Source organism: Astyanax mexicanus, chromosome 1 (genome assembly GCF_023375975.1).
Source record: "Astyanax mexicanus isolate ESR-SI-001 chromosome 1, AstMex3_surface, whole genome shotgun sequence".
In the NCBI taxonomy this organism is placed as follows: Eukaryota; Metazoa; Chordata; class Actinopteri; order Characiformes; family Acestrorhamphidae; genus Astyanax; species Astyanax mexicanus.
The window spans coordinates 93,641,236-93,654,809 of NC_064408.1; the positions used below are offsets into that span (position 1 = coordinate 93,641,236).

Consider the following 13,574-nt stretch of genomic DNA (forward strand, 5'->3'; position numbering starts at 1 on the left):
AACACGCACACACAAACACGCACACACACGCACACACACAGGCATCCAACCAAGAGAAGGGTCCAACCAAAACAAAACACAAAAACAACAGAACAAAGAATGGGCATGAAAAACCAAAGACAAAGACGAGGAAAGAAAAAACGACAAAGTTTCGTAAGAAAACTGAGGCAGAACCGAAACAGGGACATGCACACTATGGATCTAATGAACGCATGCAGCAGAGATTGCTGGGATGGCTGGCATTTTTGTATTCTTTGAATGAGAGTAATCTGCTGTCTGACCCAGGATTTTACAGCAACAGAATGTCAGTAAAGTAGTTTGGAGTATTAGTAAAAATTTGCAATTTAAATGAACCCAATTCCACATCTTTCTCAGAGCTTCTCTAACAAATAAAAGTGATACAATTGATTCTTTGAGCAATGCCACACAGGAACCATTTCTGTAAGAGAGATGTGTGTTGACGAAGTTTTAAAGCAAGCAGCTTAAACACTGCTAAAAACATTTGGCTGAACACCAAATACAGGACATATTTTTTTTCACAGGTTTCCATTTATGTTTCCATTCCCATTTGTTCACCAATTAATGCATTTTATAGCCTGTGTGTGTTTTTCAAATAAATTGGGAATGTTGTCAGTTTTGTAAAGCAATTACAAAACTTCAATTAAAAAATATTTATAGATTATTTTTTTTATATTCCGGAAGACATACCAAACAAAGCACAATATATTTATCTCTGCAGTGCTATTGTAATCCTGAAATTACTTCAGCAGTGCTACTCTAGTCATTCATTTCTCAGAACATTCCTAATGTTCCTCAGCAGTGCTATTCTGATCATGCTTGTACCTCAGCTTTGTTACTCAAGTCAGATGTGAGTGTAATTTACACAGTAAATGCCATTCTAAGTAACTATCTAATTAATGCTAAGTTAGTTAGCCATCTAATTAAAATTTAGTTGGTTAGCTAGCTATCTAATTAAAGCTAGGTTAGTTGGCTAGTTATCTAATTAAGGTTTAGTTAGTTAGCTATCTAATTAAGGCTGTTAATTAGTTAGCTAATTAAGGTTTAGTTATCTAATTAGGGCTAAGTTAGTTAGCTAGCTATCTAATTAAGACTAAGATAGTTAGTTGTCTAATTAAGGTTTAGTTAGTTAGCTAACTATCTAATTAGGCTAAGTTAATTAGCGAGCTATCTAATTAAGGCTAAATAAGTTAGCTATCCAATTAAGACTAAGTTAGTTAGTTAGCTGGCTAATTAAGGTTTAGTTAGTTAGCTATCTAATTAAGGCTAAGGTAGTTAGCTATATAACTAAGTTTAAGTTAGTTAGCTAATTTAACCTAGCTACCCATGTTGCCTACCTACATAAGCTAATGTTACTATTACTTTCCCAGTAAAAAGCTACAAGCTGTGCAGGATATAAGAGAGTTTGTGAAGAGATAGTAAAGAGGTAACAAGCATTATAACTTATACTGAATGTTATTTTTCATTTAACTAATGCAAACAGAGCACCATCCAATGTCCACATTGTAGCTAAACACGCTGATTGGTGTGGCAAAAAAGTTTTTGGAGGTTCCAGTCCCTGGTTTTTGGAGGTTCTTTACCAGCTGATCTTTTGTGGATCTAAAAATGGTTCCCCCATGGCTCTTCCATTGCTCAAACAACCAATTGTTGCACCTTTATTTTTATGAGAGTTCTATCCACTTCATTGATTTTGTTACAATACGTTTCAGAGGCCTCAATGTTAGGTAAATAACCTTTTCAATTTTAATACATTTTTATTTTAAGGACCTGTGCTCTATCCACAAACTTTGTTCTTAATTGCTAGGTTGAACAAGCTTTACAGAATCGCCTGAATGTTCACATTTTAAAAAGCTAGCCTTATTATTAAAAATAATACAAAAGTAGGTAGAGCACATCCACATGTTAAATTAGGACCAACAAATCCAACTGCTTTATAAACCTATACATTTAAATATTGTGTATGAAGATAAAGCCAAGATTGTCTCATCTGATTCTCTTCAGCTGGTCAGCAACACTGTGCCTCAATTAAAAGCAGAGTAATTGAGCACTGCTCACAGTGACTGTTTCTACATGATGATTTAGGGCTGTTTGCTCAGAAAAGGTTGAAAACAATGCAGTTCGTGAAAGCCTGCAGCAATCCTGCTACAGCGGCCCTGCCTGAGAAAGACACAGGGAAGAAAAGCATGGAGAGCAGAAGACACTGTACATGCCTGTGCACAGGTGATCTGCAGACAACACCCAGTGGGATTTAACACTCCTACAAGTTAAATTTCCTCAGAACAACAGAACAGGATCTCAATATATACTAATATATTGTTGCTGTCAAACCAAAACTTCATTTCATAAAAAAAAAAAAAAACTTCATTTAAAAAAAGGGATTTTATACAAGAAAAAATATATAAATAATTGTATTTTTTATTTAGGTAAAGCTTTTCTACTATCCAATGTATCATGAATCCATGTTAAAACAACTGCCATATTGAAATGACAAGGTTTTTGCACGACAGCAACAAGGTGTATAAAACATAATGCAAAGAAAAATAGACAGAGGAAAAGGGCATAAAATAAAGTATATATAAAGGAAAATAAAGAACAGAAAATAAAAGAAAGAATATTAAGAACAATAAACAAAGTAATAAATAAGAAAGTAAAAAAGAAAGAAAGAAAAAAATAATAAAGAAACAGAAAGAAGGGGGGTTTTGAGTTAACACTGTTGCTGCAGATCGCGAGGGCACAGGATGCAAGATTTAAACGAATGGCAAAACTTAAACACAAGCAAAAGAAGTGGGAGAGGAGTACTGGTGTTCAGACCCATCAGAAAGCCAGAAAACCCCAGGTCAGACAGCCAGGGCTACAGTCATCAGCTAACGAACCAGAGACTCCTCTGATTATAAAATACTAAATCTCTAATTTGCATAAAAGACGTCTTTCTCTGCTGCGAGGTTCAGAATGTGCTAAACGTTTCAAACTTGTGAGATTATTTTACTAGTTATAAAGTAATAAACACTGCATCTAAAACTCCAATCCATCATAATTAAAAATATTTTGTGAGTGGAGCTACACAAATCTTTTAACTCAATACAATGCATATATATATATATATATATATATATATATATATATATATATATATATATATATATATATATATATATATATATAGTTGTATACCAAGTGCTGTGTGATATATACTGGTAAGTGACATTACTACACTCTGCTAAAATGTGCTGTTAGCATGTACAATTTCTTAAAGATTCTCCTTTATTGTGTAACATCTAATAAATGAAAACAGACCTATTATGAGCCAACAGATTTGTGAAACATGCTCTTAGAAAGCATGAGTTTATTACCTTTCTAATGATAAACATCAACCAATTATGAAATTTTGCATTAGTGAACTATATCAATACCTCCCAACATTAGTTATATATGGCATAACTGGCTAGAAATTGAACATTTGTAAGCATAACCCAAAAAATAAAAGCCCTTAAAGTGCATTTCAGTACATTTCCAACACTAGTGCTCACACTGTGCGTGGTCAAGGCCTGTAACATAAATGTGCTAACATATTCTGATTATGCTGGTCAGTGTACCACTGGAAATTGGGGATGTGGAGATTTTGGTTCTAATATAACCAAGTCTGAATCTGATGTGAACCACAGCTTTACTACACAGTTTTTATTTATTAAATAAAGGGGGTTAATATTCAAAATCCAAAGTTTATTATTTGGCCTATAGAGGTTTCACTTATTTTACATTTTTTGCATAATTCAACTAAAATATAAATAAATGTATTTATAGTGTTTGTGGTGTGAAACACTCTAAAGCTTCACATTTGCTGCATTGCATGCTTATGAAAGCTCTAAAAATCTCAGGAAGTGTAGGTTTACTGGTGGTAGTAAATAAAAATGACTATATTTGTCTTGTAGTCATGGCAACCCTTGTTTGTATTATATAAACCAAGTTATATTCACCACCACCACTGTGAAGAAATCCAAGCTAGTCATTTTTTTTCAACTAAATTAAGGAGACATGTTTAAAAGTCAGTGGTATCACTCCAGTAGAATTTATTTAAATTTTAAGTTATAATTCTATAAACAACAGCAAGAAAAACCTTACTATTAAAAAAAAATTAAATAAAGCAAAATAAATAGTTTTGGTTATTTGAAACAAATGAAATCTGAATTATTTCAGAAGTGTTTTAGGGGAAATATCTTTAGGTTGTTATTCTCGCATTTCTACTCCTGATCTTCAAAGAATGAGCTCATTTAGCTGGCCTGATGAATGTGCTCAGTGAGGCAAACTGGTAATGGCCTCATCATCATGCACCACTACAGAGATCACGTGGATCTCTGACTGATTTCTCCCTTGTCAGCCTGTAATATTCTCAGCGAACTGGCTAGGAGGTTTTACCGCTCGCACTGATGATAGCAACGGATTCATAAAAAGGCAGCATCATAATGTGGGAGAAACCCCCCACCCCCAAGGCTATCATCATTCAAATTGAACATCTAAACTGAACACTTAAACCACATTATGTTCTCAAAGTAATCCCAAGCAGACATAAGCAAGCCTGTTTATTAGCCCTTTCAGGCATTTAGATGTGCAGTTTGCTAACCAGTAAGATATAAACCTCTCTTAGTTAATAGGCAGTTTAGCTTTGCAGTTCCTGGATTTTTAGCCAAACTAGGCCCTATATTTCATCTCCTAGGCACACCTAATCTATTTACTTAATCTATCCAGCGAGAGATACTAAGATTTGAGGCATTAGACTTTTAAAAACAAGATATTTGCCACAGAAAATGCAGAAAGAACGTGAAAATGTTTTCTTTGCTGTGACCAGTTACTCAATTCATTAACAATCTTCAGGAGAGGAAAAGACCATGAAAACCTTTAAGCTCCAGCCATCGTCTGTGGTTTCTGATAACCAGCCTGTCTTAACTTTTCTTTTTCTCTTCAACTGCACCATTATCACAGCACAAGAAGTTCTGCTTACCTGCCACCCGCTCGTCCGACTCTCTGTTCCCGTCATCAGAGTAGCGTGTGAAATCCAGAGAGTCCAGGGTGCTGATACTGCCGGCCCGGTCTATAAAGACAACAACAAAAAAATTATTTACTTAGTCATTCATTCATCTTCTTATCTGCCCATCATCAAACCCCAAATCAACAAAATAGTATCCAGGCCAGCCCTGCTTCTGCTATGTGTACATAACTCTAGAATTAAAACATTGTTCTCTTAGTGCTTCTTTTATTTTTTATTTAAAAAGACAGTCTCTAAATTAAGTAAGAAAGGTTTGTGCATATATCTCTAGTATCAAGCATGTAGAAAATAACTTGTACAGTTAAAGAGTGGATGAAATCTAGTGATCACTTTTAGCTTGCTAGCTCTCTTCAGTTTTAATTCTGTTTTTTGGTTTGAAAATAGAGGGTTTTCCATCCACTCAGTTTTGCCTATTTTCAAAATGCCGATTAAAACCTGAATGGAAGAAGGCCACAATACAAAATGTGCTAGAATGAGGTGTAAAAGTAAGAATATTGCTAAGGCCAAAATGAGGAAAAGTTAAACAGAAGGGCTTTTTGAATAAATTATGACGCATCAAGCCCCAAATCAAATTTCCAATTTTGCTTGTTTATTAGTAAATGGAAACAGATTATTTTGCATTTTTTCTGCCAAAACTTCAGAATTGCACATGACTTTTTAGGATGTGATGATGAAACCTATATAATGTGCTAATGAGCAGACAAGGACTAAGTTTGCAATTCTGTTATGTTTGCATTAGTCTTCATATCAGCAGTTAACCAGCAAAAGTTGTCATGGCCAGAAACACTCCCAGGACCTACCAGACCACACGGATATAGAACGAATATATTTGACTTTACAGGGATGGTCAAAGAAGCACACTGATGCTATTTATCTGAATATTTTATCTCTTCCCCACTAAAAAATATTACTTATTTCAAATAAAAAAGCAATCTTAAAGAATGCTGCTTTAAAGTTAACGGCAAATTAGACCTTAATAGTAAACAACCTGCCAAGAACTTTAAAATCATACACATATCAACATGTAATTGATTTAAAATAATATTTTTGTTACTTTGGCATGGAAAAGTATCATAGAGAATATATTAAAATTAAATATAACTGATATTAAAACAAAATCAACATTACTGGTATAAAAAACTGTAAACGGTCTTAGTACTTTATTCATCGCAGTCTAACAAGTACAAATCACATGACTGAAGCTGAACCCGAACCTTTGGCAAGAATGCAGCCAGTCACATGGTCACATATCACACAGACTTGCAGAGTGAACCCGGAAATGGCCATCGATACGCCAGGCTTCTTTTTGCCTTGGGAGCTTAGTGGCATAAATGATCTGTTTCAGAATGAATATCGGCTACAAATGTCTTGGTTTCTTGTTGGATGAGGAAGACGTATGGCCAGTGGCCCAACTTGTAAAACTGGAGGCAATTGAGGACCTGACTTGTGAAAGTGCAAATAGGATCTAAATGTTTATCTCTGTCTGCTTCAGTGGAGTGGTGATAAGAAATAGAACAGCGGGCATGCCCTTAAAGCACCAAGTCTGTCTCTGGGTGTGACTTGAATAGCAATCACTCCCGGCAGAGTCAACTCAAATACACCAACAGATTTGCTGCTGCGTTTGCCAGTGGCACCACATACAGTACAATCCACTTACAATAATAAGACACAAAGAAGAGCTTTTAACGATGTACCGTGGGGGAAAATGTATTTAGTCAGTCACCAATTGTGCAAGTTCTCCCACTTAAAAAGATGAGAGAGGTCTGTAATTCAGAAAATCAAATTTTAAAGAGGTTTTTGCAAATAATGGTGGAAAATAACTATTTGGTCAATAACAAAAGTTAATCTCAATACTTTGTTATATATACTTTGTTGGCAATGACAGAGGTCAATCGTTTTCTGTAAGTCTTTACAACGTTGGGACACACCGTTGCTGGTATGTTGGCCCATTCCTCTATGCAGATCTCCTCTAGAACAGTGATGTTTTGGGGCTGTCGGCAGGCAACAAGGACTTTTAACTCCCTCCAAATGTTTTCTATGAGGTTGAGATCTGGGGACTGGCTAGGCCACTCCAGGACCTTGAAATGCCTTTTACGAAGCCACTCCTTTGTTGCCCTGGCAGTGTGCTTGGGATCATTGTCATGCTGAAAGACCCAACCACATTTCATCTTCAATGCCCTTGCTGATGGAAGGAGGTTTGCACTAAAAACCTCACAATAAATGGCCCTTTGCAGAGAAACAGCCCCAAAGCATGACGTTGCCACCCCCATGCTTCACAGTTGGTATGGTATTTATTGGATCCAACTCAGCATTCACTCTTCTCCAAACACGACGAGTTGTGTTTGTACAGAACAGTTCTACTTTGTTTTCATCTAACCATATGACATTCTCCAAAAACTCTTCCAGAACATCCAAATGCTTTCTATTAAACTTCAGCCCGGATATGTACTGGCTTAAGCAGGGGGACACATCTGGCACTGCAAGATCTGAGTCTCTGGCGGCGTAGTGTGTTACTGATAGTAGCCTTTGTAACGTTGGTCCCAGATTTCTGCAGGTCATTCACTCGGTTCCCCAGTGTGGTCCTGGGATTTTTACTCACCGTCCTTGTGATAATTTTGACCCCACGGGCTAAGATCTTGCGGGGAGCCCCTGATCGAGGGAGATTAGCAGTGGTCTTGTAGGTCTTCCATTTCCTGATTATTGCTCCCACAGTAGATTTTTTCACACCAAGCTGCTGCCTATTGCAGATTCAGTCTTCCCAGCCTGGTACAGGTCTACAATTTTGTTTCTGGTGTCCTTCGAAAGCTCTTTGGTCTTCACCATAGTGGAGCTTTTATACAGATAACGAGGTCAAACAGGTGCCATTAATACAGGTAATGAGTGGAGGACAGAGGAGCCTCTTAAAGAAGAGGTAACATGTCTGTGACAGCCAGAAGTCTTGTTTGTAGGTGACCAAATACTTATTTTCCACCATTTTTTGCAAATAAATTCTTTAAAAATCAGACAATGTGATTTTTTGTTTTTTTTTCCCCTCATTTTGGCACTCATAGTTAAGGTCTACCTATGATGTCAATTACATCTCTCATCTTTTTAAGTGGGAGAACTTGCACAATTGGTGACTGACTAAATCCTTTTTTCCCCCCACTGTAGACTGCAATCCCTGAATGACATCACTTCTTAAACTAAACTAAACGTAACAGTGCAATATGACACATTTTTACTAAATTTATTAAGAAAATATATTTAACACCCAATCACCCATTAGGGAAAAATACTGGCTTCTTTCTATCAATAGATGATTATACCCCTTTAGCAACTACAACTGCAGCCAAATGAGTCTTGTCTTTTATTAGGGTCTCACCACACCATGAAGAATTTTTGGCCTGCTTTTCCTTGAAAACTAGCTTAATCTCTGTAAAATTACTGAGCCTCAGAGTATCTAATGTGCATTTTAGGTTCTGCTACCACATTACCGTCACATTATCTGGAAGAACTCTCAATTCATGGTACCCTCAAAGGTAGCAGGACACACAGGTCCTGGGGTAGTAAAGCATCACCAAACCATCATGCTACCACCATCATGCTTCACATGATGAATGTCAAACTTACATAAGTATTAAATATTCGGTTCAGTGCCTTAAGGAAAAAAATCTGGAACCAAGCTTTGTTCTGCAAACTAGCTCACAAGGTTTTATCACAACATTTACAGGTTTTTAATCTTTCAGCATCATGGTGTGGCATGCTGAAGCAGCTCTACGGGGGGGGGGGGGGGGGGGATATTTATTAATTCCCTAAATATGAAAATGAATCTCACCTTTCTAACAGGGCTTCACTGTGTGCATACACACAATACACACTACCGCCCACTGCTAATATCCACTAATCTTCCAAAGTCATTTAAATGTTTTGTCTGAAAATAGTTATTCAGCTACTCATTTGCACCTCTATTTTTAGCAAAGCAAGCACCGTAAAGGCAGAAAGGCAGAGCATTTGTAAAGACATGCCTTTGCTGGTTTAACCACCTTTGGAGTGCCAGGATGTTACATATTATACAGGCCTACTGACCAATGGCTTAGTTTACCCAATAGAATTCCTAGATGTACAGTTTCTCTTTGGCTGGCAGCTAAAACATGCCAGAATATTCCTCTGGGTTCCTCTGACTGCTGAAGAAGAATGTGAAATCATCTTAAAGTCAAAATAAAATTGCTCCCAAAGCGGAAGCAGCAAGCCATGAACACACATAATCGGACACGTCCTGCCTGAATTTGGCTACTGGGAGTTCTACCTAGCTGTTCTACTGACTCTATTGAAAGAACAGAGGGTGGTACAGTGTATGGCTGGGTGATCCTTTCAGTTCTAATAGATTTTCCTTGTAGTTTCAGGAAACATTTAAGCATGCAAAAATCCTGGGTCTACATGTTGGGCATGCTTTGTACAACTTTAGAGTGAAAAAAGAAAAAAGAACCAAGCAAAAGTTTAGGAACTACAGAAATTTTAGAACGTACACTTTTTTATTACAATTTATCTTTGCCCTTATCTAGATTAAGTTACTGACCACTCAAAACTACTCACGACTACTCAATGACTCCTAACAATCTGCAGACATAGACACCAGGAGTGGTGGTGCACTATTCTTCTGTGCAGAAACACCTGCACAAATATGTCCTTATAGTAAACAAAGCCATTAAAAAGAAATCGTTTTCTGTAGCCTTCCAGCAATTCAGCATCAGACATTCAGCATCATATTTCCCCAATCTAAACACCATTAAAATACTCTTTAAAAAGCAGTGCACACAGGACAGACCACAAAGTCTTTCATAAGGAACAATGGGCAAACCTCTCCCAAACAAGAACTTAAAAAAATTACAAAAAAAAAGTTTACAAACATTAATAAAAAAGAGGGGAATTAAGAAAATATCAAGATCCTTAATGCCTTTTAGAAATCTAGCCATAATTTAGTTACTTAGTTAATCAAAGTATCAGAAATATTGACCATGGAACTCTTGCAACTTTTGGAACTTTTGCATGCCCCTTTTGTTAAGGATGTAGTTCCATGATCAGAAATGCATGAATACTGATACTTGTAGCGATTATATGCCCGATACTATGTGCTTAGAACACATTGCTTCCCTTTTTTCGGGACAATTTTATCAACTTCAAGATTTATACTGTATATATTCAGCTCCAGATCCACAGCACCGAAGATGGCATGAGCAAAAGAATGAGAGATACAGAGAGAGAGAGAGAGAGAGAACATGCAGTGAGGAAAGTAAGTTTTAAGCAAGTAACTCAATAAGCACTCAGTTCATCCACCGTTAGTCCATTTTGACATCCAACGCAACGATTCCACATGCAGTAATAAATGTGTAACTTGCTTGAAAACGCTGCTGTTATTTCCCAAAAGTCTCATCCGATTGGCTGATGTGAGCCTGACATTACATGATCACACCGGGGTAATAAACATACATCCATATAGTACAACTAATCTCACATAATTTCACAAATATAATTTCTCACAAATATACCAATTTTACATGCTTGTTATTATTTATGTGACAAAATTCTAAATTAACTAATTTAACTGCATAGAACCACTTTACACTAAATAACCCACACTTTTATAAAACGCTCCTGAATGCTTAATTCTAAGAATGTAGTAATGGTACAGTAGCTATGAATTCTTATCCATTATTACTGATAAAATGAGCAGCACTAATAAAAATGTTACACAATTTAAAAACTCCATCCCACAGGTTACATTGTGTAAACATTCACAATAAACAGACAACTAAAAATAATCAAACTTTAAAGAAAGAGACCCCAACATACTGTATGTGATATTGTATTTACGTAGTATATGTTGTACCTCATTCCTTCATAGAACAGTTTAGTTACAACCAAAATGTTTATAAAGCAGAGAATCTGCTGTCTTTAAAAGCTTTCACAAACCACTTTTACAGGCTACTTACTGACAGACAAATATATATATATTTTTGGCAATCTCTATCACTTTGTTATGTAGGCCCACCTTAAATTCAAACACGCAGCTAAGGCCCTCACACTCACAGATTGGGTCATCATGGGCAAATGAAATCAGTTTTAAGCCTTTAAGGCACCTATTGGCACTGACTTGCAAAAACTGAATGAAGATCTATATTCCATACCACACTACTGAACAGCAGGTTAAACTGGTTTTAAGCAGTGAAGCACTGAAACCGGTAAATATCAACCTGTATGGCCTAACAAGTTTAAGGGAAGGCATAAACAAGTCTATTAGAGATTGTTAAACAACTCTACACAGGTTGCTAAATATTAGGCTATAAGTCTTCATTACTTCAATAGTATTGTAGCTGCATTGTGAAACGGAAGTCATGTATGAATGACTCAATTTGGGATAAGCTACACGATCGTGACTAAAGACAACACCACCCACAATGCAAATCTCTTCCTAGCCACAGGTGGACCTTAGCCAAGAGACAGTCTCATTAGCCAACTTCAGAAGGCCGTGGCAGGCCTGTGCCCGACTGTGTGTCCTATACAGCACAGCGAGATTCAGCTGGAAAACAAAAGGACGTGCTGGATGGATGGGGAGTGACAGGAAGGTTTTGATGACGACCAGGCAGCTGCTCCTCACACAGGATCCAATTAGGCCATGCATTATGCAGCATACGGTCGCTTCAGTGCAGCACTGAATCCTCGACAGCTTCCAAAAATACTGGAGCTTTTTAACACATTTCACAGCTCCAACACCTCTGACATCGCTCGCAGGAGAATCTTCCAGTGTTGGCAGTGTAAAAACAGCATTATACACAAGTTCAGATTCAACTACATCCACTGAATACAACAATTATTGGTCAGGTTTCCATTCTGCTAGTGAATTAAATTCAGGCAAATAACTGAAATGTTGCACATTAATCTCACTCTGTGTGTCATGTCTGCAAAATCTAAATTAGATAAAAGTATCATGACTGTTTATGACCACTTCTACCTGCATGTTTTGGAGCAATTGAGACACCTCAATTTTTTTGTTGTCGTCACATTAACTCACCTCATTAAAGTATGCACTCAGGCTTTGGACATTTGGACACGCATGTCATTCAAAAGTCACCATTCAGTGTGTTCTAATTTATAATAAAGTATTTTAAAGTGAAACAGGCCTGTCACAATAATTTCCTTATTGTCCTACCATACAATAGATGTACATTTGTAATTATGGATTTAATAAGCTGAGAAATGTAATATTACAGGATTTTACACCAATATAACTGACAGGGTTTTTTTTTCTATTTAAGTAGATAAAGGTATTCCGATACTTTATCTTCACTTCTACCTGCTGCCTTCAGTCATGTTTTAGAGCAATGGAGACGTCTGTAACACTTAATCCGTTTTGTTGTTGTTGTTGTCACATGTATTTACTCACCTCATTAATACATGCACTCAGGTTTTGGCCATTTGGACAACTGTGTTAATAAGAAGTCACCATTCGGTCTGTTTTATTAAAAAACAATGTATTATAAAATGAAAAGGGCCTGTACAATAAATAAACATGACCTCCAAATTTTCACAATAATGAGGACTTTGTTTAAAAGCATTTTTTTTAGGATATTTATATCTCAATTTTTGAAAGGGGTAAATGGGGTGCATTATTATGATATTATATTATGACAATTACATAGTTGACTACAGTGATTTGTGGGATAATATATTGTATGAACAAAAAAAATTGTGACAGACATGAAGATAAACTTTTTTTGTTTTTACAGGGCTTGCCATAATTACATTTTTGTCACAGGTCATCTCTGGAAGGCTCAACAGTGAGGTCTGTAGTGGGTCTGGGAGGCTTCTATTAGAGTCCTGGGCTTAATTCAATAAAACACTGAACAGCTTGAGATGTAGTGTTTGTTTGAAGTATGGGTGAGTATAGGTGAGTATGGGTGAAGGGAAGGGGTTGGGCCCTATGTGTAATCCCAAATATTAAGTGTAGGATTGCGTCATCTTTTTCTGTATTATTTATTGTATTTAACTAAATTAAACTAGAGATGCATAATGACCATGTATTCATATTAGAATCAGACAGATGTTTAAATGTTTTGGATATTTTAAGCTAATATCTGATGATGTATTTATTGAACTACTATTTAAAGCAGTATTGTGTGAGAACTGGTATTTTTTGCTCCTGGGCTTCCTCTCACAGATGGAGAGTGCAATTTACAGCAGCAAAAACATGCCTTGAGTTTCCACCCATGGTAAACAGGGATTTTATAATCTGAGAGAAATAAAATTTGAACTGTAAAAGAAGTACATGGCCTTGCTTGTACAGTAATGTTAGAGGATATTACAAAAATATACACTTAATAACTTTAGTTAGCTCATTTGAACTGTGTTACTCTGTGTAACTGTGCAAATTTACAGCATTGACGTATGTACAACATTATGTTACATTTTTGATGAATTAGTGATTCTGATCTTTTAAAAATCACGTGATCCAATCACATGATCAAATCGGGGACATCTC

At 36.4% G+C, this 13,574-nt stretch overlaps 1 protein-coding gene across 7 annotated transcripts in view; it reads right to left on the reverse strand.

Annotated features, from left to right (window-relative positions):
* Positions 1-13,574, reverse strand: part of relch (RAB11 binding and LisH domain, coiled-coil and HEAT repeat containing) — a 65,582-nt gene that overhangs the window by 43,843 nt on the left and 8,165 nt on the right. For all 7 annotated transcript variants that reach the window (XM_049485741.1, XM_049485735.1, XM_049485759.1 and 4 more), the window contains one exon: positions 5,015-5,104. In XM_049485741.1, the coding sequence (XP_049341698.1) occupies positions 5,015-5,104 (90 nt within the window). The remainder of the gene's footprint in view (positions 1-5,014; positions 5,105-13,574) is intronic.